Source organism: Pleurodeles waltl, chromosome 4_2 (genome assembly GCF_031143425.1).
Source record: "Pleurodeles waltl isolate 20211129_DDA chromosome 4_2, aPleWal1.hap1.20221129, whole genome shotgun sequence".
Lineage (NCBI taxonomy): Eukaryota > Metazoa > Chordata > Amphibia > Caudata > Salamandridae > Pleurodeles > Pleurodeles waltl.
Genome location: NC_090443.1, coordinates 324,779,927 through 324,807,518, shown reverse-complemented (window position 1 = coordinate 324,807,518; position 27,592 = coordinate 324,779,927). Strand labels below are relative to the sequence as shown.

Here is a 27,592-nt window from a genome sequence, read left to right as displayed (position 1 = left end):
TACTGTTTCAATTTAGTACATTAGATCGCAACATTGCATTTACATGTATTTGAAATGGAAGTTTTTAAACATGAACTTAAAAACTATATTAACACTCCCTCCTGGCAACACCATGAGTGAACACAGTGAGTCAATTTTCTGGTGTCCTTTACACAGGGCCACCAGAATTATGCATTCTGCGGCTGCAATTTATTTTGCATAATTATAGATTTGCCACATGTGGCACATAATCCATCATCTACTGCATAGTCCGAAGATTTTACCAAAACCAATGTTGTTTCTAGCGCAAATGAATCAAAAATTACTAAAAATATGGCAACCTGTGTTCGCACACAGTGGAAGACCCTTCGCAAAGGTTAACTAATCATGTTTTGATTTACTTTTTTCTCTTTTTGGTTGTTAAACTGGTGCTAATCAGGTGCAATTCTTGAGAAATAATGAAGTAATACTATTAACTAATGTGCTGCATTACACAGCATTATGTGGCTTTTCTGCCTGCATAATTTAGTCAGCTCTGTTGCATTATGTGGTGCTCTCCTGCAGCATGAATTTAGTGGCCCTACCCTTACATCATGGCCAGCATTACTGTTGAGGATGTTGGAAAATTACAGGCTGTTAAAACATATACATGAGGTTGTTTTAACCGAATCCAACTAGAACTGAATTACTAGAAAGTGCTGTCAAATGTCACATGAAGTAAATTGATTTGATTTAGATCCCACAATTTGGTCATGCAGAGAATCTAGGATTTGAACCTGGAGAACCAGGTTTGAGTGTTCGCATTGGCTGAACATCCTGTGATTCCGGGCAAATCACTTATTCTCCCCATGCCTATAACCTGGTGTAATGCAATTGGTTCTTATGTTAAGCACTCGGTTCTCGCATTTGCGTTTTATTTAAAAACTACACCTCAAGGTAAAAACTGAGCCGAAACACAAGGAAACACAAATATATAAAGATTTGTTGGCTAATTTGCACAAAGTGAATCTAGGAAACTTGGATAAATCGTGGCTTCCCTGCTTCAATTATCTGATCTTAGGAAAATATTTTATTTCACCAAAACTCTTTCATTATCATGTATAGAAGCACTTTCAAATATGTGAGTTCAGACTACCATCACTTTTAATAAGTCCTTCTCAGTGCAGTGCTATAACGTGTATTATTAATGTTGAAACTTCCACATGATAAAGAAATATACATTTTTGAATTTTGAAGTGACATTATCATATTTTGTATGATGTTTCTTGTATGATTTACATAGCAGATATTTTCAAGAATCGGCTCCTGCCTGGCCTCTATAAAATCCGAGCCAGACCCTTGGCTTGGTTCTGGCCCAGCTTTCCCGGTTAACTTGTTGGCTCGCCCACCTCTATTTAAAACCAGAGGACAGAGTTTTTGTCTGTCAGATGTACAATGTGTGAAATATATAGGGATCACAGGTTAATCTGACACAATATCTAAATAAAGGTACGTAGTGAAGGTAAGGAAAGGCAGGACCCCAGATGCTAATATCACTGGCTTTTTCAAACTTTACATAGCTATTCAATGCAGCGGTCGAACATTTTTACAACTGTCCATTCAAAGCACACACTTCATAGCTCAGCTTGGAACACCCTTATAATATCTTGCAAAAAGAAAATATTTTGTTGTCAGGAAACTTCAAATGACTCCATCAATTAACGCCTATACCAGCTTCCAGGCAGCCTTTATATTTGCAGATTAACTAATTACACACATTTGCATTTAATTCAGGCAGCAGGCACCCTGGCAAGAAAGTGTGTTTCTCGTTTAGCTGTCTATCCCTCCTTTGGGATCAGAGCATAGGAGACCCCCTACCTTCTACTTTAGCTGTGGAATCTCAACTGTGGGAATTAATCTTTGTCATTTGGTTGAAAGGATAAAACTACAGACAAATGTCATCCATTAAAACCTCAATCATGGACAGATGACATTAGGGCTCATTTACAGACAACTCGTGTAAATTACGGATGGTAATCCTAATGCAGACAGTGGTGCTAGAACAATTTACAGCATGGGTGTGCAGGCCAGAGGCACCTGCTCAGTAAAACTTACAGGATTTAAAAAAATCATTAAGTTACTGAATACCCGAGTGCAACAATTGAGACTATCCCATCTGCAAGAGAATGTGTAGAAAAAGCTTCAATCTGAATACCTTTTTGTAAAAATAGAGCTCATGTTTTGTTTATAAGAACATATTTCTGAATGAATGGATGAACTTTGTTATGAGCATTGTTAGACATGGTATCTTTTGACATGATGTTTTTGTTTTCTGACCCCCCTGTTTTGACTGTGTGCTGAACTTCATTTTGCTGACTTTGGGACTTTGTGCACTTTTGCACTGCTGACCAGTGCTAGAGTGCATGTGATCTGTGTCTAAACTTTGATACATTGTGTCTCTCCATGATTGGCATATTGAATTTACTGGTAAGTCCCTAGTAAAGTGTACTAGGTGTGCCCAGGGCCTGTAACTCAAATGCTACCAGTGAGCATGCAACACTGACTCTGTCGCCCACTACAGAAACCTTTCAAACATGTTTCAGGCCTGCCACTGCAGGGCCTGTGTGTGCAGTTTTAAACTGCCATTTGAACCTGGCAAGTGTACCCACTTGCTAGGCCCAAACCTTTCTTTTTATCACATGTAAGTCACCCCTAAGGTAGACGCAGATAGCCCCAAGGGCCAGGTGCAGTGTATTTAAAAAGTTTACGTTTTACATGTCCAGATAGTGAAAAACTCTTAAATTTGTTTTTCTCTATTGCAAGCACTGTCTTTCCCATAGGCTAACATTGGGGTTACCTTGAAACAGCTTTTAAGTGTAATTTCCAATTGGAAAAAGATAAAAATGTGTAGGTTGGTGTCTCTGGACTCACAATTTAAAAACATATCTTTAGGTAAAGTTGTTTATTAAGTTGCAGGTCTGAAAATGCCACTTTTAAAAAGTTGGCATTTTCTTACTTTAACCATTCTCTGCCTTTAGCCTGCCTCTGAATACACGTCTGGGTTTAGGTGGCAGCTACACTTATGCATACTCTCTAGACAGCCACAACACAGGAAGGGCTGGGTGTGACAGGGGGATACATCTCCATTTGTCTGCGTACTGATAGTCTTCCTGGGCCCTCACACAAAGGACTAATGATCCCCTTACACTCAGAACAATTATGGACTGAGGACATTCTGCCAAGAAGAAGGACTGCTTTGCTGCCACGAGGGACTGCCACTTTGTGGTTTGCTTTGCTGTGTTGCCCTGCTACTTCTTGCCTGAGATTGAGAGGACTGGACTTAACTCTCTACATCCTGCAATCTAAAGTTTCTCCAAGGGCATGACTGAGCTTGCCTCGTGTTTCTGAAATCTCAGGGACATCAAAGACAGGGCACGTCGATCGTAACCGGCACATCCCGCTGTAGAAACAATGCCTCGCCATTGCCTGCACCAAAGCCCCAATGACCCTGACTTACAACACAGTCCCCACTTGGCTGACGCAGCACCGACGCATCAGAACCGATACTCATGGCTTCTGGACATCAACACATCAACAATGCTACCCAATCAGGAAACAACACATCACCTGCAATAATGACGCATCCCCTCCTTTGGATCAACGCATCTTCCCTGATCAATGAAGCAACCAAGGTACTGTCAGTGGGTCTGTGTAATTCCTGTACCTAGCCCACACTCCATTGCAGTCAGACTGACCTTTTGGATTTGCCCCAATCCAGCACTCCCAGATAGCCCTGGTGGGAGCTATTGACTTCTAAGCACTGCATTTTGATTTAGGGCCTGATTACAACTTTGGCGGAGGGTGTTAATCCGTCCCAAATGTGACGGATATTCCAGCTACTGTATGACGAGTTCCATAGGATATAATGGACTCATAATACGGCGGGTGGTATATCAGTCACATTAGGGATGGTTTAACACCTTCTGCCAAAGTTGTAATCAGGCCCTTAATCTTTAAAAAATCACAACTTGACTTGTGTATGTTGGAGTTTTGTCATTTTGGTCTTATTTTAGTCAGATAACTAGTGGCTATTTTTCTAAACTGGTGTGGAGTCCTTTTGTGTTGTTTCCACTGTGTTACTGTATGTGTGCACGAATACTTTACACATTGCCTCTTTGGTTTAGCCTGACTGCTCTGTGCCAGGCTACCTAAACATTTGGTGTGTATCTTACTTGCCCTGACTAGGATTGTGGTCCCTACTTGGACAGAGTGCAAACTTCTGTCAACTAGAGACCTAGGGGGTTATTATGACCCTGGCGGTATTATGACCGCCAGGGCCAAAACGACGGGAGCACCGCCAACAGGCTGACGGTGCCTCCTTGCCTATTTGGACCGCAGCGGTAGAGCCGCGGTCGCACCGCCGGGGCCGGCGGTATACCGCCATTTTAGCCCCGGCACTGCTAATCCGCCAGGGCAGCGCTGCAAGTAGCGTCTCCCTGGGGATTATGACTCCCCTACCGCCAGCCTGTTTCTGGCGGTTTGCACCGCCAGGAAGAGGCTGGCGGTAAGGGGACTCAGGGGGCCCCTTGGGGCCCCTGCACTGCCCATGCCCTTGGCATGGGCAGTGCAGGGGCCCCCAGGCAGAGCCCCGTCGCGCATGTCATTGCCCGAATTTCGGGCAGTGAAATATGCGACGAGTGCTACTGCACCCGCTGCACATCAGCATTGCCGCTGGCTCAATTACGAGCCGGCAGCAATGTTGATGTGACATTTCCGCTGGGCCAGCGGACAGTAACTCTGTTACCGTCCGCTGGCCCAGCGGAAATGTCAAAATAGGGAGCCAGCCATACCGCCAGCAATGGCGGTATTCTGGCGCCCGCAACCTCGGCGGTCTGCCATGCAGACCGCCGAGGTTGTAATGACCCCCCAATTTCTAACAAGCACTGAAAGTGAGCACATGCAACTTAAAATGGCATTTTGGTAATAATACATTGTCATAAACACAGTGCCGCCACTAATGTTTGAGGAACAGCACTCATATTTTTCACATCAGACATTTCCTGACACCAAGAGAGGGAAAAACAAATGGAACTAAATGACAGAGGAAGAGAAAGATAGAAAACAGTCACAAAGGGAAAATGCAGGAACCTGTAAGAGTGAGTTGATGGGATAAGGAGTGTCTGCTAGTGGATTAAAGATGCTTGAAGTGGAGTCAGGACTATGCGGCCTAGAATTTTGGTCGTTGACATATAGTCACACTTGTTGCGGGCTTCTGATAGAGCTTTGGGCACCAGCAGTCATTATTTTACAAATTTAGAACTGCATAAACAATAAAACCCCTAGACTCAAACCTAGAAAATACTTGTGGAAAAGGTGAACTTGTGACCACTTGAAACAGGATAAGAGCTCTCCTTGAGATTATTAAAAGCAGAGTCCAGGTATGTTTTAATATTAGAACAGAGTTCTGAGTGAGACCGCACAATTTGCTGCCCTCTCAAAATCAGGACATAAGGGTTAATGAACTGCATAAAAAGAATATTTTTTGTTAATATGGCATATATACATGTGGAATACTGAGGCAGCGTAATATTTAAGCCGCCTCGGGCCTCTTTAATCCATTTACAGGCACTCTCTGCCCCTTCAGCCCACTCTTGCAGCTTTCTGCTTTCTCCCTTTGTTACGCTTTTTCATTTTTCCCTTCCTCCGTCTTTCCCATATGTGTCTTTCTCGCAGCAAATGCTTTAGGCAGAAGAATAAGCCCCGGCCCTCAAAAATAAGTGCCAGTGCTCAGCACCGGAAACAACAAGCACAAATTAAGCACTGACTGCATGTGTCCTGAAGGGCAAACACCCAAATATGAAAGGGCAGTGACACCTCGATCTGACTCGAAACTCACTGTTGGGAGCCAGACTGTGACGTCCAGTGTCTCTCAGACAGATCAGAGATGGCTCTCCTCAGCTGGTACAGTGTGTGTGGTGCGGTACCGGCTCTGAGACGAGGTCCTATTTTGTGGCAGGCTCTAACAGTGATGCTAACAACACACAACCCGAGGTCAGCAGCAGCGCACGAGATCCACTATGGAAGCATGGTCATACTATCCAGAACCTGAAAGAGGAGGCAGAAAAAGCACTTTGCATTGGCCTCGGAGAAGTTAACGCCATGAACACGATTTCTTGCTGTCAGCTGAGCTCATCTTAAATGCGTGACTAACTTCAGACCTTGCGGTAATGTAAAAAATAGTCTCATATGCGTTAGTTTAACCCTAGATGCGTGGCACTTGGCGAAACTGAAGATCCCATTGGCTAATTCCAAAGTTAGACTCCAGCCTTTCAGAAAAAAAGGCATCCAGTCCCTTAGCGAGTGACCACACACTAGTGCTTGTTGGATATTTTTGGTTAAATTAAACGAGTATATGTGTATTATCAGGCAATGCCCGGTCCTTCTATTTGAAAATACACCGACCTATGATTCTGGCAGTTATTTTTTAAGCTACATGTATTTGTCAAGCCTCTCACATAAAACGTAGGACCTCTACAGCAGTATCACAATTTAACAAAAAAACACAGCAACAAAGAATCAATGTGAGCTCCTTCTATACTGTCACAACATTATGAATTTCTCGTTCAGTTAGTTGGAATGAGCGTGGAGTATGGTAGGCAGGCACTTCAACACTTAGGGGACCGCTGAGGGTATTCTGGGTTTTGCACTGGGCTGGCGGGCGAACGCCAAAAGGCCACCCGCCAGCCCAGTGCAAAACTACCTTCCCACGAGGACGCCGGCTCCGAATGGAGCCGGCGGAGTGGGAAGGTGCGACGGGTGCAGTGGCACCCGTCGCGAATTTCACTGTCTGCAATGCAGACAGTGAAATTCTTTGTGGGGCCCTCTTACGGGGGCCCCTGCAGTGCCCATGCCATTGGCATGGGCACTGCTGGGGCCCCCAGGGGCCCCACGACAACCCATACCGCCATCCTGTTCCTGGCGGGCGAACCGCCAGGAACAGGATGGCGGTATGGGCTGTCAGAATCCCCATGGCGGCGCAGCGAGCTGCGCCGCCATGGAGGATTCAAATGGGCAGCAGAAAACCGGCGGTAGACCGCCGGTTTTCCACTTCTGACCGCGGTCAAACCGCCGCGGTCAGAATGCCCAGCGGGGCACCGCCAGCCTGTTGGCGGTGCCCCCGTCATTTTAGCCCTGGCGGTCTTGGACCGCCAGGGTTAGAATGACCCCCTTAGTACAGTCTTACTCATACCGATGGTGTTTAAATCAAACACTTAAATACAGAGTAATAGCCTGCCTTTGTAATATAGTTTCCAGGACCCATTTCAATCACATCTAAAGCTTTCCTGCTGAAGATGCGGGTAACTTGCAGAAACATGGTTACCGCTGGTCATTACCGCCTCTTTACAAGTGTGTTCTCTCTCAGGCATTATTTCATGAGAAACATAGCAGTTACTTTGTGACTTCACAGCAATTATTGGAAAAGTAAATACATCGTAGTGGTAAAAAAAAGTCCAGTAATCAGATACGTGGGCATTTTACCACTCTGCCAGGTTCTATGGTGAACTTTGAGGTGCCATTCGAGTGGTGGCACTGTAGGGGCTTTTCTCCAGAAGGCCACATATTTCTATATTTCTACTTTCTTTATCATCTCGAATCTTTAACCACAGGGCCAGAGATTCTTCTAACTCTGTTGTCTCCATCCCTCCGGGGCTCAGCCGAAATGATTTGATTTGGTCCCTCTAGTGTTTTATCCATCAACAGTGTTTTTTGAACTTTTTGCAACAATGTGGAACTGTCTGCACCTTTTTCTTGTCAGTAAATCTACTGCCCATATCTTACTGGGCACCAGTAAGCAATGCCTCAAGGCAGCTCATCTGTACAGACCGGTAGGGTGTACACCTACCGCCGTGTGACACACTGTTTGCCACTGATCACACGGCCAAGCGATTAATTGTCGCACTCACACTGAGGACAGTAAGGTAAGCTGGGAACCCTCGCACTAATTAGGTGCTCTTCTGGCATCCATTGAGGATTCTAAAGCCTCCCAAGGACATGGGAGACGGCTCCAGATGGCTTCATCTTTGCTGAGGAGTAGAGGTTAGTGTGCCAGCTCAAGCAATGCCAGGGATTCAAAGTCACACCCCCGCTCAAAGCTTCACCCCCTTCTAGGCCTCACACTTCCCCACCTTTTCCCATCACACGTGGCTCTCCCGCTGCTTTACCTCCTGTGCACTTCCACTGCTTACTTCTCAGGGACTCCTTTTTTGGGGATGAGCACTCCATGAGGGTACATGTGTTTGCAGCTGTCTCCCTTGTGTACTTCTCTTCACCCCTGCCGGACTCTCTGTTGCTCTCTCTCGTCTGTGTACTTCTACCCCACCTACTCCGTGTTGCAGTCGCCATTGTTTACTTCTTTGATGTTCCTTTCTCTCCCATGTGCTGCTCCCTCCCCTCTGTACTCCAAGTTGCTCTCTCCGTCGCCCGTGTCATTTATTTCTTCCCCTGCCTTCAGTGTTGCTTCCACTTCTGCTCTCCATATTGCTTAGACCCCCAACAAGCACCCCCCCTTGTTGCTTCTGCCTCTGCACTCTGCGTTGCTACGGCTCCCTTTCCCTGGTATTTCTCCCTCCACCCGAACCCTTGTGTTGCTTTGCTCACCCACTTTTGCAACAAAAAACCTCCAAAAATGCTACTTTTCTTCATTTGCGATTCAGTTCGGATTGGTAATTAAAAAGTACCACCCACGTCAGTTTGGACGTGCGCGCAACTACAAAATGGTTTGGACTACAGAGTCATGGCACCTTCTTTCTTTTTGTTTATGGCACGAAGAGAAGGCTTGTTTTAGCCAGACTTCTGCACATCATTGCTGAAAACCATTGGCAAAGTCAATATGTCCCAGAGGGCAAGAACTATTAGCGCCGTCAATGCTTGTTATATGAACCAACCTTTCTGCACCCGCGAGTAAAGTACATCGGATTTTGTATAGGCAGTTGATGTTGCACATCAGTGCTACATAATGTGACACAGTGCAAGTTATGCGTCCTCAGATAGTATTTTTTAAGCAACATTGATACATTTTGTTTTTACCATGTGCTGCACACTAAGGCCCTCATTCTAAGTCTTCCCCCCTCCAAAATACCGCTCCGCGGTCCAGAGACCGCGGAGGGTATTCCAAGTTTTCCCCTGGGCTGGCGGGTGGCCGCCAAAAGGCCGCCCGCCAGCCCAGGGGAAAACAACCTTCCCACGATGAAGCCGGCTCGTAATCGAGCCGGCGGAGTGGGAAGGTGCGACGGGTGCTACTGCACCCGTCGCGTATTTCACTGTCTGCTATGCAGACAGTGAAATACTAGCGGGGCCCTCTTACGGGGGCCCCTGCAGTGCCCATGCCATTGGCATGGGCACTGCAGGGGCCCCCAGGGGCCCCACGACACCCCCTACCGCCATCCTGTTCCTGGTGGGCGAACCGCCAGGAACAGGATGGCGGTAGGGGGTGTCAGAATCCCCAAGGCGGCGCAGCATGCTGCGCCGCCTTGGAGGATTCATTTGGGCAGCGGGAAACTGGCGGGAGACCGCCAGTTGTCCCGGTCCGACCGCGGCGTTACCGCCGCGGTCGGAATGCCCAAGGGAGCACCGCCGGCCTGTCGGCGGTGCTCCCGCCCCCGTTGACCCTGGCGGTTCTGTACCGCCAGGGTCATAATGAGGCCCTAAGTATGAGCACAATACCACATGGCATAAAGCACTTTGGGCCAGATTTACGAAAAAGTGGTGCAGCGCTGCACTGTGACACTTTTGAAATGCAGGGATGCACCGTATTTACAAAAATTTGGCACACCCCTGTATTCCCCCCTGCGCTAAAATTTGCTGCCACCGCCAACAGAGGCATCCTTGTACTATAGTGCAAGGGTGTCTGTGTTGAGGGGTGGAATTGTTTATGTGCAAGAACGGACACCTTCCTGCACATAAACAATCATTGATGGCCATTTGCTCTTTCTATGGGTGCTGTGCTGCAGAATGCAGCACCCATAAGAAAAGCAAAAACAAGGAGGAATAAAAGTATTCATCCTCGCAGCACCATGCTAATGCCATCCCTGGGTTGGCGATAGTTTTTGGCGCTAACACAGATTTACGATTTCTCGTAAATCTGGTGCAGCGTCAAAAGCAATGTGTGTTGCGGTGGAACACCCACCCCAACACCAACTGCACGCTCTTCTGCCGCAGAAACCTGCGTTAGAGGGACCCATATTTACAAGGAGGTGTTAAGCCACTAAAAGTGACTTAACTCCTCCTTGTAAATAAGGTGCAGTGACTAGTACCACTGGAGCGTCACTAAAAGTGAAGCTCTGGTGGTGCTAGGGCCTTATAAATCTGGCCCTTTGTGTGATGTCGGATGAGTTATTCAACAGGTATTAATTTTGTCTAATGAGTAAAATCCCTAACACACATTATATGAATTCTTTGTTGTGAAGGATATGTATGCACTGTGTGCTGCACAGTGCACCACAGCATTTTATATACTCTTGGTTGTACAACACTTTTTTCTGTTAAGAATATGCTCATTTATACTGAATAGACTGGTCCGTCATGCAGATCCCAGCTTTCACTTGGCGGTGTACAGTGTACAGCATGCCAAGTCAGTTAGCGCCAGGCCTGCACTTGGAGTTGCACATTGCACCATGATGGTTAGTTACAAATGACCAGTCCTGCACTCTGAGCCCTGCTACCGTTCACCCTACTTTTAACCTCAGCACAACCTTTCTCCGTCAATCCCTATCAATAAACAAATGCAGATAATGTTCAAGAAGCGGTGTGAGTAAACAGCCACATACCACGCGTAACATGTACAGCACCACAAACTTTGTAAGACTAAAACTGTAATGTAAAAACGGGGTGGTACATTTGACAAAACTAGCCAAACTACAGGTTAATCATGAAGTGTTTCATATGTATTCTGTACTGTACAGTACTCCACAGATCTTTTTTTTTTTATCACTTCGAGTGCACTGTGCATGTGTTCTGGAAATAGAATAGATTTGCACTAGAACAATAGCCACTTTGGCTTAGGTCTGTACACTTAGCACAATATACCACTTGCTAGAAAGAAGTCTTAGAGTCGGAGAGTAACTGACAAAACTCAGGCCCTCATTACAACCCTGGCGGTAAATCCCGATAACCGCCGTGCTGACGGCCGTCAAGATACTGTGGCCGCGGCGGAAATCCGCTACAGGTATTACGACCCACTTCTCGTAATCCGCCACAATACAGACACCCAAACAAGTCCGCCACACCAAAAGTCAGTAATAAAGTGCCGTTTTCAAAACCTACACTGTCACGCCAACAAGAATACACCCACACTATCACGACCCACGAATCAACGCGGTGGTCATTCATCCGCAGTAATCCATTAGTGGTACACACCGCTGCTCTCAAAATACACACACACTTACAAAACACAACCACATTGGACAATTCAAAAAATACACACACCTAATACACATACACACACCACACCCACACACTCACACCACTATAAAACACACACCCACATTACCCACAACCCCTTACAACAACATTGTTAGAAGAAGCAGAGAGAGAGAGAATAGCAAACACAACACCAGCATCCACAGGCACACAACACCATCACTCATACAACATCCACGCACCTCAATCAACACACACCAACACAACGCATCTCACAGCACAACAAACATCACCCCACACATCACCCACACCACATAATGGCACCTCAAAGACACCCCAGGTTTTCTGAGGAGGAGCTCAGGGTCATGGTGGAGAAAATCATCCGGGTAGAGCCACAGCTATTCGGATCACAGGTGCAGCAGACGTCCATTGCAAGGAAGATGGAGCTATGGCGGAGAATTGTCGACAGGGTCAACGCAGTGGGACAGCATCCAAGAACACGGGATGACATCAGGAAGAGGTGGAACGACCTACGTGGGAAGGTGCGTTCCGTGGTATCAAGACAGCAGGTAGCCGTACAGAGGACTGGCGGTGGACCCCCACCTCCTCCCCCTCAACTAACAACATGGGAGGAGCAAGTCTTGGCGATCATGCATCCTGAGGGCATTGCAGGAGTAGCAGGAGGACTGGACTCTGGTAAGGCAAATCTTTACTACTATATCCCCCCCTACCTGCATGCCATCACAAACTCCTACCCCTACCCTCACACCCTTCACACCAACACCCCACAGATACCCCACTATCACAACCCACACATCCCAAAACCAAGCTCTGCATGTAACACCAATGCATGGACACCCATCACCAAAGCATGTCCAGTAGAGAGACTCACCCAGTCCCCAAAATCACCAATCACACAAGCGCCAAGGCAATAATGTAAGCACAGGAGTAGAGGGTAACTCACCCACTGCACAAGATGGCACACACAGATACAATAACTATGCATTTACACCCCAACAGGACCCCTACCCAACGTCACCGGACAGGAGGTGCCAGCCATATCCAGACCCCCACAGAAGAGGCCCACAGTGACAACAGCAGCTCTGCACGCCTGGATCAAGATGACCAGCCCGGCCAATCAGGGACCTCTGGACAGTCGGTTCCCCTGCCACAGTCGCAAACCACCACTGAACCTCCCCCCTCAGGAAACACCACCACAGCACCCACCCAGCGGGCCCATTCCTCTGTCCCCAGGACACGTCAATCAGTAGTGTGTCCACCACTACAGGGACCCCAGGCAACTCCAATAACCCAAGACAATCAGAGACCTTGGGTCAGTGGCAGTGGGCACACGGTTCAGGAAACAGAGGCACAGGACAACAGGGAAACTGGGAGGACTGCTGTGTGACAGGGGGAGGATGGGCCCTGGGAACCCACTCTCCACGAGGCACTCTCAAACATCATGGGAGCATACGACCATTCCCAGGAGACCATGGGCACGGTACTGGCAAAGTTTCAGGAGACCCAGTGGCTGCAGGAGGAACAGTAACTGGGGATCTGGGAGGACTTGAAGTCCATTAACACCACCCTGGTCACCATTGCAGGGGTGCTGGCAGACATGGCCAACACCATGAGGGAGACAGTGGCACACCAACGGGCCCCTGGCACTAGCCTGAACAATGAACAGCCCTCCACGTCCGCCAGCGCTAGTGGACAGGCAGTCCCGCCACAGGAACAACAGGCCACCAGCACCCCACCCCCTGCAGAAGGATAACCACCCCGCAAACGGTCCCTGAGATCCAGGCACAAGACAGAGAACATTGCCAAGACCCCCGCCAGAAAATAAGACTCTCCTGATTGTCACCCTTCTGTCCCACTATGTCACCCTGACAACCTTGAACTGCCATTACTCCACCTCCTATGCCCCCTTGGACAAGAGACTGGACTCCACCATGGACATTCCTCCACCATCACCCCAGCCCATTGCACATACCCCTCCACTGAATAGCACTTAAATAAACACCCTTGAATCACAAAACGATCTGGAGTCAGTCTGTACTTTCACAAGTGTGTTAATACAACCTCTCTGATAAATAGCAATGTCAATGTTCATTTTCACATACCAATGTTCGACAGTTGTTGGGCAGCAGTAAACATAGCAAAAGGCAGAAAGTGGTACCCAGATCTGTGAAATGGAAAGTCAAAGTGAACTGTCAGGGTCCATACACAGAGGTAAAAAGGCAGAATCATGCAATGTCCAAAAGTAGTATGATATGAGAGGAGCAGAGCCAGTCTCTTACCTGTGTCTCACTGGAAGTATTGCATGATGATGTTGTTTCGGTTGTCTATATCTTCTTCTACAGCTGCCACAAGACCAACATCAGGACCATCCTCCTGCAGAAAAGGCACCTGACGTCGCAAAGCCAGGTTGTGCAACATACAGCATGCCACGATTATCTGGCTCACCTTCTTCGTGAGTATTATAGGGTGCCACCTGTCAGATGGAGGCACCAGAACCTGGCCTTCAGGAGGCCGAAAGTCCGCTCTATTATCCTCCTAGTTCGCCCATGTGCCTCATTGTAGCGTTCCTCTGCCCTTGTCCTGCGATTTCTCACTGGGGTCAGTAGCCATGACAGGTTTGGGTAACCAGAGTCACCTGCAAATATCGAGGGACCACAGTTAGACATCCTCCAAACATTAGGGACTCCTATTCAAATTGTGTGGTGACCTTGGGCTCACCTATTAGCCACACATGGTGCCTCTGGAGTTGGCCCATCACATAAGGGATGCTGCTATTCCTCAAAATGTAAGCGTCATGCACTGAGCCAGCATACTTGGCATTCACATGGGAGATGTACTGGTCTGCCAAACACACCATCTGCACATTCATGGAATGGTAGCTTTTGCGGTTTCTGTACACCTGTTCATTCCTGCGGGGTGGGACAAATGCCACATGTGTACCATCAATGGCACCAATGATGTTGGGGATATGTCTCAGGGCATAGAAGTCACCTTTCACTGTGAGCAAATCCTCCACCTGAGGGAAAACGATGTAGCTGCGCATGTGTTTCAGCAGGGCATACAACACTCTGGACAACACGTTAGAGAACATTGGTTGTGGCATCCCTGATGCCATGGCCACTGTTGTTTGAAAGGACCTACTGGCCAGGAAATGGAGTACTGACAGGACCTGCACTAGAGGGGGGATTCCTGTGGGATGGCAGATAGCTGACATCAGGTCTGGCTCCAATTGGGCACAGAGTTCATGGATTGTGGCACGATCAAGTCTGTAGGTGATAATGATGTGTCTGTCTTCCACTGTCGACAGGTCCACCAGGGGTCTGTATACCGGAGGATGACGCCATCTCATCATCTGCCCCAGCGGATGTGCCCTATGGAGGAGAAGGGTGAGCAGAGGGTCATACACCACATAGCTTGCACAAGGGTGTTTTGAACTATTGTGATGTAATCGGTGTGTGGCGCTGTCTGTCCGTATTCCTGCCCAAAAGTGCTGTGACACAGTTAGTTGGCCTACCATGTGGCCCCCTGAAATGGCGGCTGCCTGACCTGTAAGGAGGGACAAGGGGAAATGAGGTAACTGCGCTGGCGTTGTGCAGCGTTGCTGTAGGGAGACGAAGACCGCGGCGCAATTCAGCATTGGTTATCATTGGGCCCTATGGGTTCCAGGAGCCAATGACGATGTACGCCGGCGGTGACGGTACGCACCGCTGCGGACGTAACCACCATTTTCTATCTGTTCACTCTGTTGATACTTGACCTTCAACAGGAGAGGACCTACACTGCAAGTGCTGCTGTGACCTGGGTCTGGAAGCGACAATGGCAACAGTGTCTGGGGAAAGGGCCCCTGCCTTCGCCGCGGAGGAGTTGGACAACCTGGTGGCTGGGGTCCTCCCCCAGTACACGCTACTCTACGGTCCTCCAGACAAACAGATGAGTACACTGTGAGCATGATGGATGAGACATGAATGTATGGAGTGGGGTGGGTGAAAGATACATGTGGGGGGGGCTGTTGCCAGCATGTGAGGATGGTCAGTGTATGTGTTTCTGGGCCAGGGTGGGAAGTTGTGGCCAATAAGTAAGAAGAACCGGACGGGGGAGTTAAATCCATTCTTACTTCACTTTTCCTCTAGGTCAGCACCCACCAGAAGAAGGGTATTTGGCGTGCCATCGCCAAGGAAGTGCGGACCCTGGGGGTCTACCATAGACGGAGCACCCACTGCCGCAAAAGATGGGAGGACCTGCGCCGCTGTACAAGAAGACGGTGGAGGCCCAGCTGGGGATGGCCTCCCAACGTGGAAGGGGTGCCCGTCGCACCATGACCCCCCTGATGTACTGGATCCTGGCGGAGGCATATCCTGAGTTGCATGGGCGCTTGAGGACATCACAGCAACCACAAGGGGGTGAGTACAGTCTCATTCAGCTGACTCTGCGTGCTGTATGAGGTATCTGGGTGTGGGAAGTGGGCTGTGGGTTCCCCTGGGCCAGGGCAAACTTCATGGGTAGGTCCATTGTTAGGCAGGCTCTGTGGCACTCCAACCCCAAAAGTGGTAGTGGCCATCTACAATTAGTCAGGCTCATGTGGGTTCCAGGTGTGCATCACCTAATGGGCTTAGGCACAGTCCCCCATGGGCAGGTGATTTTCCCAAGAACAGTTAGTGCATGGCCTAGTGCATAGGGCTGCTCCCTGTGTGTTGTGTCCACCAACGGTGGTGTTGTTGCTGGCATTGACCATGTGTCTCCTCTGTCTTCCCTCCACCTTTTTGTTTTGTCACCCTGTCCTTGTGTGCATTAGCATCATCTGGCGGAGGAGCATTGGCACCGGAGCAGGAGGGAGCTGCAACCCACATGGCCCAGGAGGGTGAATGTACGGAGTCTGAAGGCACCAGTGAGACGGAGGGCAAGGGGAGCTCCACTACGGGGACAGGAGGAGACACCAGCGACAGCGACTCCTCCTCTGATGGGAGCTCCCTTGCGGTGGCTGGCACCTCTGTACCCACCGCAACAACAGGTACAGCCGCTACCCCCCCTACCAGCACCGCCCTCCCAGCAGCCCCTCAGCGTGTTTCCCGTGCCCGCTCACCCAGATGGGTGGGCATCTCCTTTGCCCCTTGCACCTCAGGCCCTGCCCCAGTCAGCCCTGCTGCCCTCAGTGAGGAGGCTATTGACCTCCTGAGATCCCTCACTCATTCATGGAGGGCATTCATTCTGATGTGGCGGCCCAACCGAGAGCATTTCAGGCTCTGGCCTCAGCACTGATGGCAGCTATTGTCCCTGTGTCCAGCCTCCCCCCTCCAACTTCCACTACCCAGACCCAATCCCCTCTACCTCAGCCTACCTGAAGCACACCATCAGACCAGCATGCACACTCATCAACACACAAAAGTGGCTCAGGCAAACATAAGCACCACATATGCCACAGGCACTCACACAAGCACCATACCCATGCAGACACACCAACATCCACTGCCTCCACTGCGTCTCCCTCCTCCATGTCCTCCACCTCCGTCCCAGTCTCGTCTCCACTCACACCTACATGCACTACATCCTCAGCCACTACCTCCATCACCAGCACGCCCATCACCACACACCGCTCACGTGCATTCACCACCCCCACTACCATGCACACGATCCCGGTATCCTCTCCCAGTGTGTCTGTGAGCCCTCTTCCCAAAGTACACAAACGCAGGCACACACCCACTCAGCAGCCATCCACCTCACAACAGCCTCCAGTCCATGCACCTTCACCCAAACTCAGCAGACGTACACCTCCTACAACCACTACCTCTTCCTCCACTCCCAAACCTCCATAGAGTATCAGGCTACCTGTTCCCACCAAATCTCGTGGCTCAGACACCCAGGTGAGGGAATGGGAACTGCCACACCCCAGGTGCAGCACTCTGGGCACCAAGCCCCCTCCAGAACCAGTGGAGAACTGCATCCACTACCCCAGTCCTTGGCAGGATGAAGCACTCTTGGCACAAAGCCCCCTTCAGAACCAGTGGAGAACTGCATCCACTACCCCAGTTCTTGGCAGGATGAAGCACTCTGGGCACCAAGCCCCCTCCAGAACCAGTGGAGAACTGCATCCACTTAAGAGACTGTGGCTTTGCACTCCCCAGGACCAAGCAGTGGGCAACCCACCCACTTGAGAGACTGTGGCCTTGCACTCCCCAGGACCAAGCAGTGGGCAAACCACCCACTTGAGAGACTGTGGCCTTGCACTCCCCAGGACCAAGCAGTGGGCAAACCACCCACTTGAGAGACTGTGGCCCTGCACTCCCCAGAACCAAGCAGTGGGCAAACCACCCACTTGAGAGACTGTGGCCTTGCTCTCCCCAGGACAAAGCAGTGGACACACCACCCACTTGAGAGACTGTGGCCTTGCACTCCCCAGGACCAAGCAGTGGGCACACCACCCACTTGAGAGACTGTGGCCTTGCACTCCCCAGGACCAAGCAGTGGGCATGGAGCCCCCTCGTGGAGCAGTGGCTTCGTCCCATCATCCGGCTGAGGTGCCACCCCTCCCTTTCCCCCTGAGGTGCCTGTTTTTTTTGGACCTGATGCCCCAGCAGTGTTCTCTCCGTTTTGAGGCATGGTCATGTGTGGGCTTCACCCACGCTTTTTGGGACCCCTGGTCCACGGACATTGAATGGAACAGTATACGGACTTGTGTACTTGCTGTAAATATTTGTATATACTGATCTTTTAAAGTTATGTTGGCCTACCTGGATTTTCAATTATTACACTCGTTACAATCATTTCATTTGGTCCTTGTGTTCTTCCAGGGGGTTACGGGGAGTAAATGTCATGTTGCTGCATGTGTTTATGTGTGTGTTGTAGGGGGTGGGGGTGGGGGTGATGCGTGTTGCATGTGTGTGTCACTCTCTTTTTCCTCCCCCCTCCCCTGTGTGCTAGGTGCAGTACTCACCGTGGTCGTCGCCGCCGTCTTTGATGTTCCTGGTAGAAGAGGAGGTAAACCAACAATGGTAACACCTGTAACTCGGGCTCCATGGCGTACTGGTTCCTCGTTGGGTGTCGAGAGGTGAGTGGTTTCCCTTCCAATTCCTGTTTCCGCCGTGCTTTTGATGGCATTGGTACCGCCCCGGAAAAGCTGGCAGATTGGTGCCTTGTAATAGTGTGGGCGGTACATTGTCTTCCGCCTGTCTGTTGGCGGTTACCGCTGCGGTGTTTGTTTCTACCACCGTGGCGGTCGCTGTGTTAAAGTGGCTGTCTGTGTTAGCGGTATTACCGCCGCTTTATCACCGACCGCCAAGGTTGTAATGAGGGCCTCAGTGTGTGAATAACAATGATCACAGCAGTACTAATAAAACACCGGAACTTGTAATGACAGGGCAGCACTGATGAAGTGAGGCAGCGACTTGTCAGCTTTTGTACCCCAAGGCAAACAACAGCCTGGAGAGTAGTCAGCATGACCGTCAACATGCAGCTCTGTCGTATGGCCTGGAATGGACAGAACATCACTTCAGCAGCTGGAACGGGGCAAGGAGAACTGAAAGAAAGCCAATATGGCAGCAGGCTGTGCTACTGGAAATACAGGAACACACCTGTCCATGCAGTGACAGTCTGGGCCTTCACCACCATGGCACCCCTAAGAGGACAGACGACCTCCAAAAGGGGTGACCATATCCCAAGCTGTCTCTTGTGGTAAAGATGGGGTCCAGTTAGTGTTCTGTGGTGTGTGTTGGTTCTGGGACGAGCTAGGTGAGTCTAATGTTGCTCAAGCTTTTAAGGAGTTCTGTGGAGCAGGGGTTGTTTCGATCTTCCAAGTGAAAGTTGAAGTCACCCAGGAAAATGCAGGCTCTGGAGTCAATGGTGAGTGGAACAAAGTTAGTGATGAGGTTGGTAAAGGTGGCTTGTGGTCAGGGTGGTCAGTAGGAGAATGTTTTGTACAGGGTGAAGATTTCAGAGATTTTCAGCTTGAAGTGCAAGGTTTTACATAAATGGAGTGGCGTTCTCTGTGGGTGTTGTGTATTTGATGGATTCCTTGTAGATGATTGCAAGTCCTCCTGGCTTATGAAGGCAGTCCAGTCGAGCGATCTTGTAGCACGCTGTGATTGCCGTGGTGGTGTTGGGAGCCGGTGAAGGGTTGAGCACGGTCTCTGTCATGAAGAGGATGTTGGGCGTGTCATTACTCAGAAGGTCCAATATTTCGGTTGCGTGTTTGCTGAGTGATCAAGTGTGTTGAGGAGCATGCATGCAAGTCGGTGTTACTTGCTGGTTTTATGTGGCGTGTATTGTAGGTTGGGGGTGTAGGCGTTGTTGGTGCTCGTGTGGCTTGTATGTTTGGAGGGGATATTGAGGGCGCTGTTAGTATTTGCATATGTGGTATGGCTGGGTGGCTGCTGGAGAAATGGCAAGTGGGCATAGGTAAATGCTCCTACCGTTGTGTGAGGCATGGCACAACATCAGTTGGGGAACAGCATCTGGGAATTAGCAACCTTAGGAGTGCTGTAGAGTATTGTTGGGCAGTGATCGGACTAGGGCTCCTGTCGCTGAGTGCGGTCCAGGCATGGACAGATGCAGACAGGAACACCTTTGGCGTGCCAGTGGGACACCTGTTGCTTGCGTCTGTGTTGCAGCTGCCATTAAGTAGGTCCTATGAGGGGGAGGAATGAAGGATGCCATGATTTTATTTCCTTTGCTGATGGGTGATGGAAAATAAAGTCCTCTTGCTTGCCTGTTTCTTTTAAAGATGCTTTTGGCAAAAAAAACAGTAATGTCACTTCCTCTCCAAATGGATAATGGGAAATATAGTGATGTCACTTCCTGTGTAGGTGGATGATGGGGGATCCAGTGATGCCACTTCCTGTTCTGATAGGTGATGGAGAATGAAGCCCTCTTTGTTGGCTCTTTCTTTAAAAGGCAGTTCAGTGTACCCGAGTCCTCCGAAAGGAAGGCAACAAGGGTACAAAATGGTCTTCCTGAGTCATCTACATGGTACCAATGAAGATGCAGTGAACTATACATCAAGGAACAAATGGTACAGGACTATGGGAGACATTTGTAATTGGTTTGTGACTTTGGGTGCCAAGAACACTCCGGGTCTGCACTCAGTACTTCCCTTCAGTGCCCTACGAGGATGTAGCCAGCTGCCAACATTCTGGAGTGGTGTTACTTTCACAGTGTAAACATCCACTAGATGCCATGGGCTGAACCAAAAGGAGATCAGCACTATAAACAAGCCAATGACAGAGGGGACTTTACCCAAAGAAGTTTAAGAGGACACAGGATCATTTGACTATGCCAGACTGAACAAAAAGGATAAGTGTTGGGGAGTTCACTGCGGGAAAAATAAAAAGAAACAGTCACTTCCAAAATTATTTCACATAGAACCACGTGGAATAACTGCAGTGGTCTCCCCTCACCCCCCAATCTCTCTATTCAGCTTCATTCACTTCTCCTGTCCTCCTCGTTCGTCTATTTGTTTATAACGTTTCTGCAGAAGGTCCAAAGTTATGTAGTTTCTTTGGGAGTTTAAACAATTGTGGAGAAGCAAGAGTCATGGGAAGATGTTCTGTACAAATACAAAACGGGAAAAAGAAATCGAACCTCTTCCTCATGATTACTGAGTTGAGCAGGGCCGAACACTCAGCACTACTCTTTCAACATAGCGCTTCGTTTTAGATTTGATTTAGAGATGGGTGATAACAGAAAATACTCCAGTTTATGAATGCTGTCATAAATAGAGATGATAATCCAGGGGTGGAATTGACAATATCATTGTGTGCCCAGTGCTTAATTTGAGCAGGTGGTTTCTGGTGGGGGAGGAGGGGCACTGTCACTTATTTTTTAGGGCTGTCATTTATTTTTCTGCATCAGGCATTTACTGTGAGCAAAAGACACATACGGGAAAGACGGAAGAAGAGAAAAACGAAAAAGCGTCACAAAGAGAGAAAGTAGAAAGCTGCAAGAGTGAGCTGAAGGGGCAGGGAGTGACTGTAAATGGATTAAAGAGGCCCGAGATGGCTTTAGGATTACACTGCCTCAGTATTCAGTGCTCGCACATTTAATTGCAGCAGCCGCGAGAGAGTTTTGGGCACAAATACGTTTTTATTTACAAATAAAGACCGCGGCGGCCATTCTGGCTTTCCCGCTGGGCCGGCGGGCGCCCGCCAAAGAAGCGCCCGCCGGCCCAGCGGGAAAGGCCCTGCAACACAGAGGCCAGCTCCGAATGGAGCCGGCGGTGTTGCAGGGGTGCGACGGGTGCAGTTGCACCCGTCGCGATTTTCACTGTCTGCTAAGCAGACAGTGAAAATCATGCTGGGGCCCTGTTAGGGGGCCCCTGCACTGCCCATGCCAGTGGCATGTGCAGTGCAGGGGCCCCCAGGGGCCCCACGACACCCATTCCCGCCATCCTGTTCCTGGCGGTAAAAAACGCCAGAAACAAGGTGGCGGGAAGGGGGTCGGAATCCGCCATGGAGATTCAGCCCAGACAGGGGAAATCCAGATCCCCTTTTCTGACCGCAGCTTTACCGCCGCGGTAAGAATGGACAGGGAAGCACCGCCAGCCTGTTGGCGGTACTTCCGTGGTCATCCACCCTGGCGGTCGATGACCGCCAGGGTTGGAATGACCCCCTGTGTGTCGTTGACGAAGGAAATTCCAGCAGATAATTCTCAGCATTTAGCAGTCCCTCAAAAAAATGGTGTAGGTTGCCCTCTGTGCCACTAGAGGGTAGTGTTGACCAACGTCAGTTTTCTCACCGGTCGGGTGACATTCTGATTACTAACCAGCATTTTCTCTAGAACAGAAACACGCTACTTGATGGATGAGCCCAATTTTCCAAATAGCAAAGCTGATACATTTGCGTGAACAGCTCTTTCCAGTCTCAGGTAGATGAGAATTAATAGACAGTTTTTAAGGAGTTGAAAGACTGTCTCTAAGTACTGGGTACATTATAAATAGCATTTGACGCCGTAATAGTTGCCTGCGGTCTTTTCTGGTGTAAATCCCTCAAAGAAATAATTGTGTCAAACTAAATCTTAGCATCCTTGCTTGAGATCCCCCACCTCTAACAACTTAGAGCCCCATTAGAAGTATCTGGTTATTGTATGTTTACCAATATTTTAACTCTGAGAAGAGGAAGATGTTTAAAAAAAATCGTGGAATTAATTTTCCCCATTACCCTTATACTGTAGCATAGACAATTCTAGGCAGGATACAGCTGAAATAAAGCCATTTTTGGCTTAAAAATCGGCAGTCTCTTGCGTGCATCAAGTCTGTTGCACGTATGTTATTCGGTGGGGGGATTCAGGGGATTGAGAATCTCCGGTTTTGGATGTTATCCCTATACCAAATAATGAGCATTATTTGTTATTGTCCACAGATGTGGAATAACATGCAGACCCAGGAATAATTGTATTTATTCCACATGCTATACCCGATTACGGGCCTTTACTGCTGCCATTTCACACCTGCTCATGTGTGCTTCTGGTTGGCGGCGGGCAGAGGGCACAGCAGGGGCATTCTGAGACAGCGTTGTCAATTACAGGGGAGTAGCCAGAAAAAAACATATCTCTTATTTTGAACCGTATCCAAAATGGCACTGAGCGAGCAGGGGAGGCAAGCATGCCGGGCAGTCATTTGGGGCACCTCCCTCAGACGGAATTCTGAGCGTCTGGAAATTCCTTCTTTTAATCTATTGTCTTTCCTTCTTGCCATGTTTCTGACATTGTTTCCTTCCTTCCTTCTTTCCATCCTTACTGTACTTTTTCCTACCCATTCTTCTGTCTTTTTACATCCATCCCTACATCCTTCTTGCCATGCTTTTTTAACCCACCTAGCCTTCCTTCTCCACATCCCTGTATTTTCCTTCCTTTCTATATCAATCCACCCTTCCTTTTCCATACATCCCTACTTCTCCTATACATCCGTGCATCCTCCTATATGGCCTTGAACAAACATCCATCTTTCTTCCTGTGCACATCACCATCCCTTCCTCCCTCCCAATATCTCTCCCTTCATTCCTCTGCAAGAAATGCTATTTAATAGTTTCTGATCAAAGTCAGAGGAGCCATAAATACCAATCTAAACATGTCATGTTACACATAACTACCCTCTGGCACCCAACCCCACGCAAGCTGCTGAAGTGGGGGCTCCTCACGGTTTGCAGGAAGAGGTGGGCAGAGAATGGGCTCCGCCTCTGCCTGAAGCCTCTGCTTGGAGTTATCTAGGGCAGTGGTTCCAAACCTTTGGACTTCTGTGGACCCCCACTTTATCATTACTGGAACCAGGGGACCCTGCTGAATCATTTTTGGAATCCAGAGACCCCTCCACTGAATCATTACTGAAAGCTGGGGACCTAATCTGCTAACATTATTTAATTTTCTAAGCAGTAGCAGGCCCCCTTAGAAGTCTTCGCAGACCTCCGGGGGTCCCGGATCACAGGTTGGGACCACTGATCTACGGTTTCACTGGGTGCAGATTTGCCCCAGGGATCAAGCGGGGAATACGGCGCTGGCCAACATGTGATGAGACTCTGAGAGAAAAATATCATTCATTTGTTCTCGCTTGAGGCTCCGGAAGAGTCAGGAGCAGGTACTTGAATAAGATCTTGTGTAAAGTTGTCCCCATTTTTTTAACATGGCAGTTCTGCCTATATGTACTTTAATAATCATTTAGAAATAGTTCAAAGACATCTCAAATACTTTTGAAGTAATTTATTTTCCAAGATCATGTTTTACCTTAATGTTTGAAAGGGGAAAAATCTAGGCTTTTGTTGACCTCCCACCCATTTTTTTTGCTGATCCTGATATTGAAATACAGGCTGTGTTGGTCAAATATTGGCCAGATAACATCCCTACTGAGAAGTAACTACTCTCTAGAGAGTACTTACCAATTCGGTTTCTTACATTAATTGATTTATACGCCTGACGGAACCCAGAAAATCAGAATCTAAAAGAGTAAAACGTGAGCACAGGTTTGAACTCTCCAAAACACAAATTTGATTTTGCAAGAGTTCAATGAGGCTGGATTAACAGAGATATGTAAGAGAGATTTTCAAATATCATGCCATGCAAAATTAAGGTCTCACATTCACGTCGTAAATGTTAGTACAGCTCTTCTTGAATCATCACGAATAACCAAAGTACAAAGGGTAAAAACCCTATACTGAAAATGTTCACATGTACAATGGGATGGTGTGAACAAGTTGTTTACCTACAACAACTGTAAGCAAATGTTTGCATTTTCCCTAGATTCATATGTGTGAAGCCAGGACTAATATATCATTATAAATGCAAATACAAAACCTTCCCGTGTTTCCCTCACAAATGCTCCTGCTGACCCAGTCTCCATCTTTCTACCTCACTTACCCCACCACCCCCAATGTTGTAGTCAAGGGGAAAGACTCACCCATCAGAAAGTCCAGGATGGTCATGTCGATAAGGTCCAGAAGGCGAGTGCCGCTGTCGTAGGGGGGCGTCGTCTTCACACGCTCACAATATTTGGGGTTCTCCTCCCATCTTTGAGAAAGTCAAGGTGGAAGGGTGAGAAGTCACAAGGGCACAAGCCGCTTTCCTTCCTTCTATCCCTTACAGGTATATTCTACCCAGCGATTACCCATTTCCACAACACTGTTATTCTTGACCCAAGCATTTTACGCTATACTGCTCGCTTTCTCACACTCCATCTCTCCCGCACTCTTCTCCTATGCACCTCATGCCCGCCTGGCTCCCCTCTTGGCGTCCCTCCAGCTTGAGGACTGGAGAAAATGATGCACACCTACAAATATCTCATAATAATAAAAACTAATTTGATAAAAATAGACTTATTTAACCTTTATTAAGGTCATCAAGCTTTTTTCTACATTTTTTATTCTGGCCTAGAAACTGCTTTAGCTGTCTCGCCAGCCTCTTGTACTACAAAAACCTAAATAAAATAAAAACCCACACACCTATACATACATATATATGGGTTTTTGGTTAGCTGTCTTCATCCATAGGTCTGTTCAACTTTTATTCACATGTTGCTTCTGCCCACCACAGCATGGGGGCAATTGGTCATCCCACTGCAGCGTGAGTGATGGGTTTTGCCTGATTAAATGTGCACATCTGCCTTAAAAGGAAGTGCGTTTCTGTGCAAAGACTGGTGGCCCAAATCTATACATTGCCATTGTTTGCTTTCCATATTTTAGCTTTTTCTTGGTATATTTAAAATACATCATCAGATTATAGTAATTCAAATGTAATAATACGTTTTCTTCGCACCAATAATATTATTTTCTTGTTCTATGCATTAGAAATGAAAGGCTTTCTATATCTGCTCTAAGTGCACCTGTCTGACAGGAAGTACTCATACTGTTCTAGTAAAATGATATCAGTTGGGTAATATTTTCTAAATTAAACATTTTTATTGCAGTATATGGCAGTCACATTTAGGCAACAGCCCATTTTCTGACAAATTTTGTCAGAGCTGCTTTGGGTTCTCAGTCTGGCCCTGCTTATTAAAAATGAAAGTATGCACTGGCCTCCTCAAGCTATAAACTCACTCAAGGAACAAGAAACCAGTATAAATGATGTCTGCCTTGTTAGAGGGTTTCCCTCTGCAGGACCTTGAAGTGACATCGTCAATCTATACAGATCCCAGTACTCATGGCAGGCGGTTTCTCTGTGCCTGTATCTCACCCCAGCACAATATGGGCTGAGTCACAAAATGTTTCATTGTGGTAATGTATAAAGTGTAAACAGCACTGTGAAGACCTTTCTCCTTATGGGGCCTGTTTACCTCAACAACTCAGTATCAACCATTAAGTCTAAATTTCTGGTAGGCCTCTCTGCCCTCTCAACCACAGATGTGCTACACTGGAAAACGATAGCTTACATCTTGGGAGAACTTCACAGAACGCCACTGACTTGAGTGTGACAGTCATACTCTCTAAAATCAGTACACTGGCCATAACTACCAAGTTCTTAGTGCACCTATTATTGAGAGTTCTAGCTTCCAGTTGATGCCTAATGACCATTGCAGGCACAGATAGCTAATCGAGATGAGCTATTTGCAGGAAATCAGAACAACATATTTGCTTTTAAATAGCCAAAACCTCACCGTTCAGCATCTGGTGCAGACAGGAGATGATGTGTGCCGGGCACCTTCCATCTTCCTAGCCTTTAGCACATTTTCTGCAGAATTTGACATGAGGTAATCTTATGTTGACCCGGAAGGGCTGTATCCTTGACAGAATTTCAGGATATTCCCACAGGATACATTTACACTCGATGAATTTCAATGAGATCATCTACATGGTAAGTGGCTATCCTGAAAATGTGGTATGAATCCAGTTCTCCCCAAACAGCTTAGGCTAGAGTATCTGATTCTAGCTGTACTTTCCCCTTCCTAGGCCATTCAGTTGTACTCATCTCCACTGTTCAGAAGATAACAGAAAATCAGTTCTGGAGAGGTCTCCTCCGCAGGCTTGTGCAGACAGGTTGAAAATAACTGGACCTGTAAAGTATCAGTCATTTTTTTGCTGGCACCCCTTTTAATCTACTCCTTTAGCAACTGATAGATGGCCACTCATGAAAATGAAATTAAAATATGTTGGCATGCAGATTTGTTGACATGTCCTGCGAGAATCAAGCTCATTCAAGCCTTTGTAGGAAAATGTGGACATCGGCTAAGCTTGGATGTGTTCCAACTAGCTGCAATGAAATACGGGAAAGAACTAAAGGATACTTTTTAGTTATGAAAAAAGATCTTATATTTTCAACACCCAGCTTGCTGTTTTTTGGGAGCATTGTTAGTTGCAAATGAAACACAACGGTTTAAATAAGGACGCACATGCATTTCTACTGTAGTATATCTCTGCTTTAGAAACATTGTTTCTCACTTTTAGAGAATAAAACTATCTTCACTCTCCAGTTGTAACCACCAAAGCCACTGTCATGGAGCTGCCATTATTTCTCAGTTGGATCTTTGTGATACCCTATAATGGGGGCTTCTGGGAACATCATTTATCAGCTACACATAGCTCTGATCAACTGATTTGCAGTTTCTCTGGAAGAGATTATGGGGGTCATTCTGACCTTGGCGGTCCATGACCGCCATGGCGGAGTGCGGCGGAAGCACCGCCAACAGGCTGGCGGTGCTTCCTGGGCGATTCTGACCGCGGCGGTAAAGCCGCGGTCGGAAAAGGGGAGCCGGCGGTTTCCCGCCGGTTTCCTGCCGGTTTCCCGCTGG

The 27,592-nt window shown here is 48.0% G+C and overlaps 1 protein-coding gene across 1 annotated transcript in view; it reads right to left on the bottom strand.

The window, feature by feature from the left end:
- The window catches only part of LOC138292605 (extracellular serine/threonine protein kinase FAM20C-like), a 51,225-nt gene that overhangs the window by 9,952 nt on the left and 13,681 nt on the right, over positions 1-27,592 (bottom strand). The window contains exon 7 of the mRNA XM_069231307.1: positions 24,770-24,879. Coding sequence (XP_069087408.1) covers positions 24,770-24,879 — 110 coding nt within the window. The remainder of the gene's footprint in view (positions 1-24,769; positions 24,880-27,592) is intronic.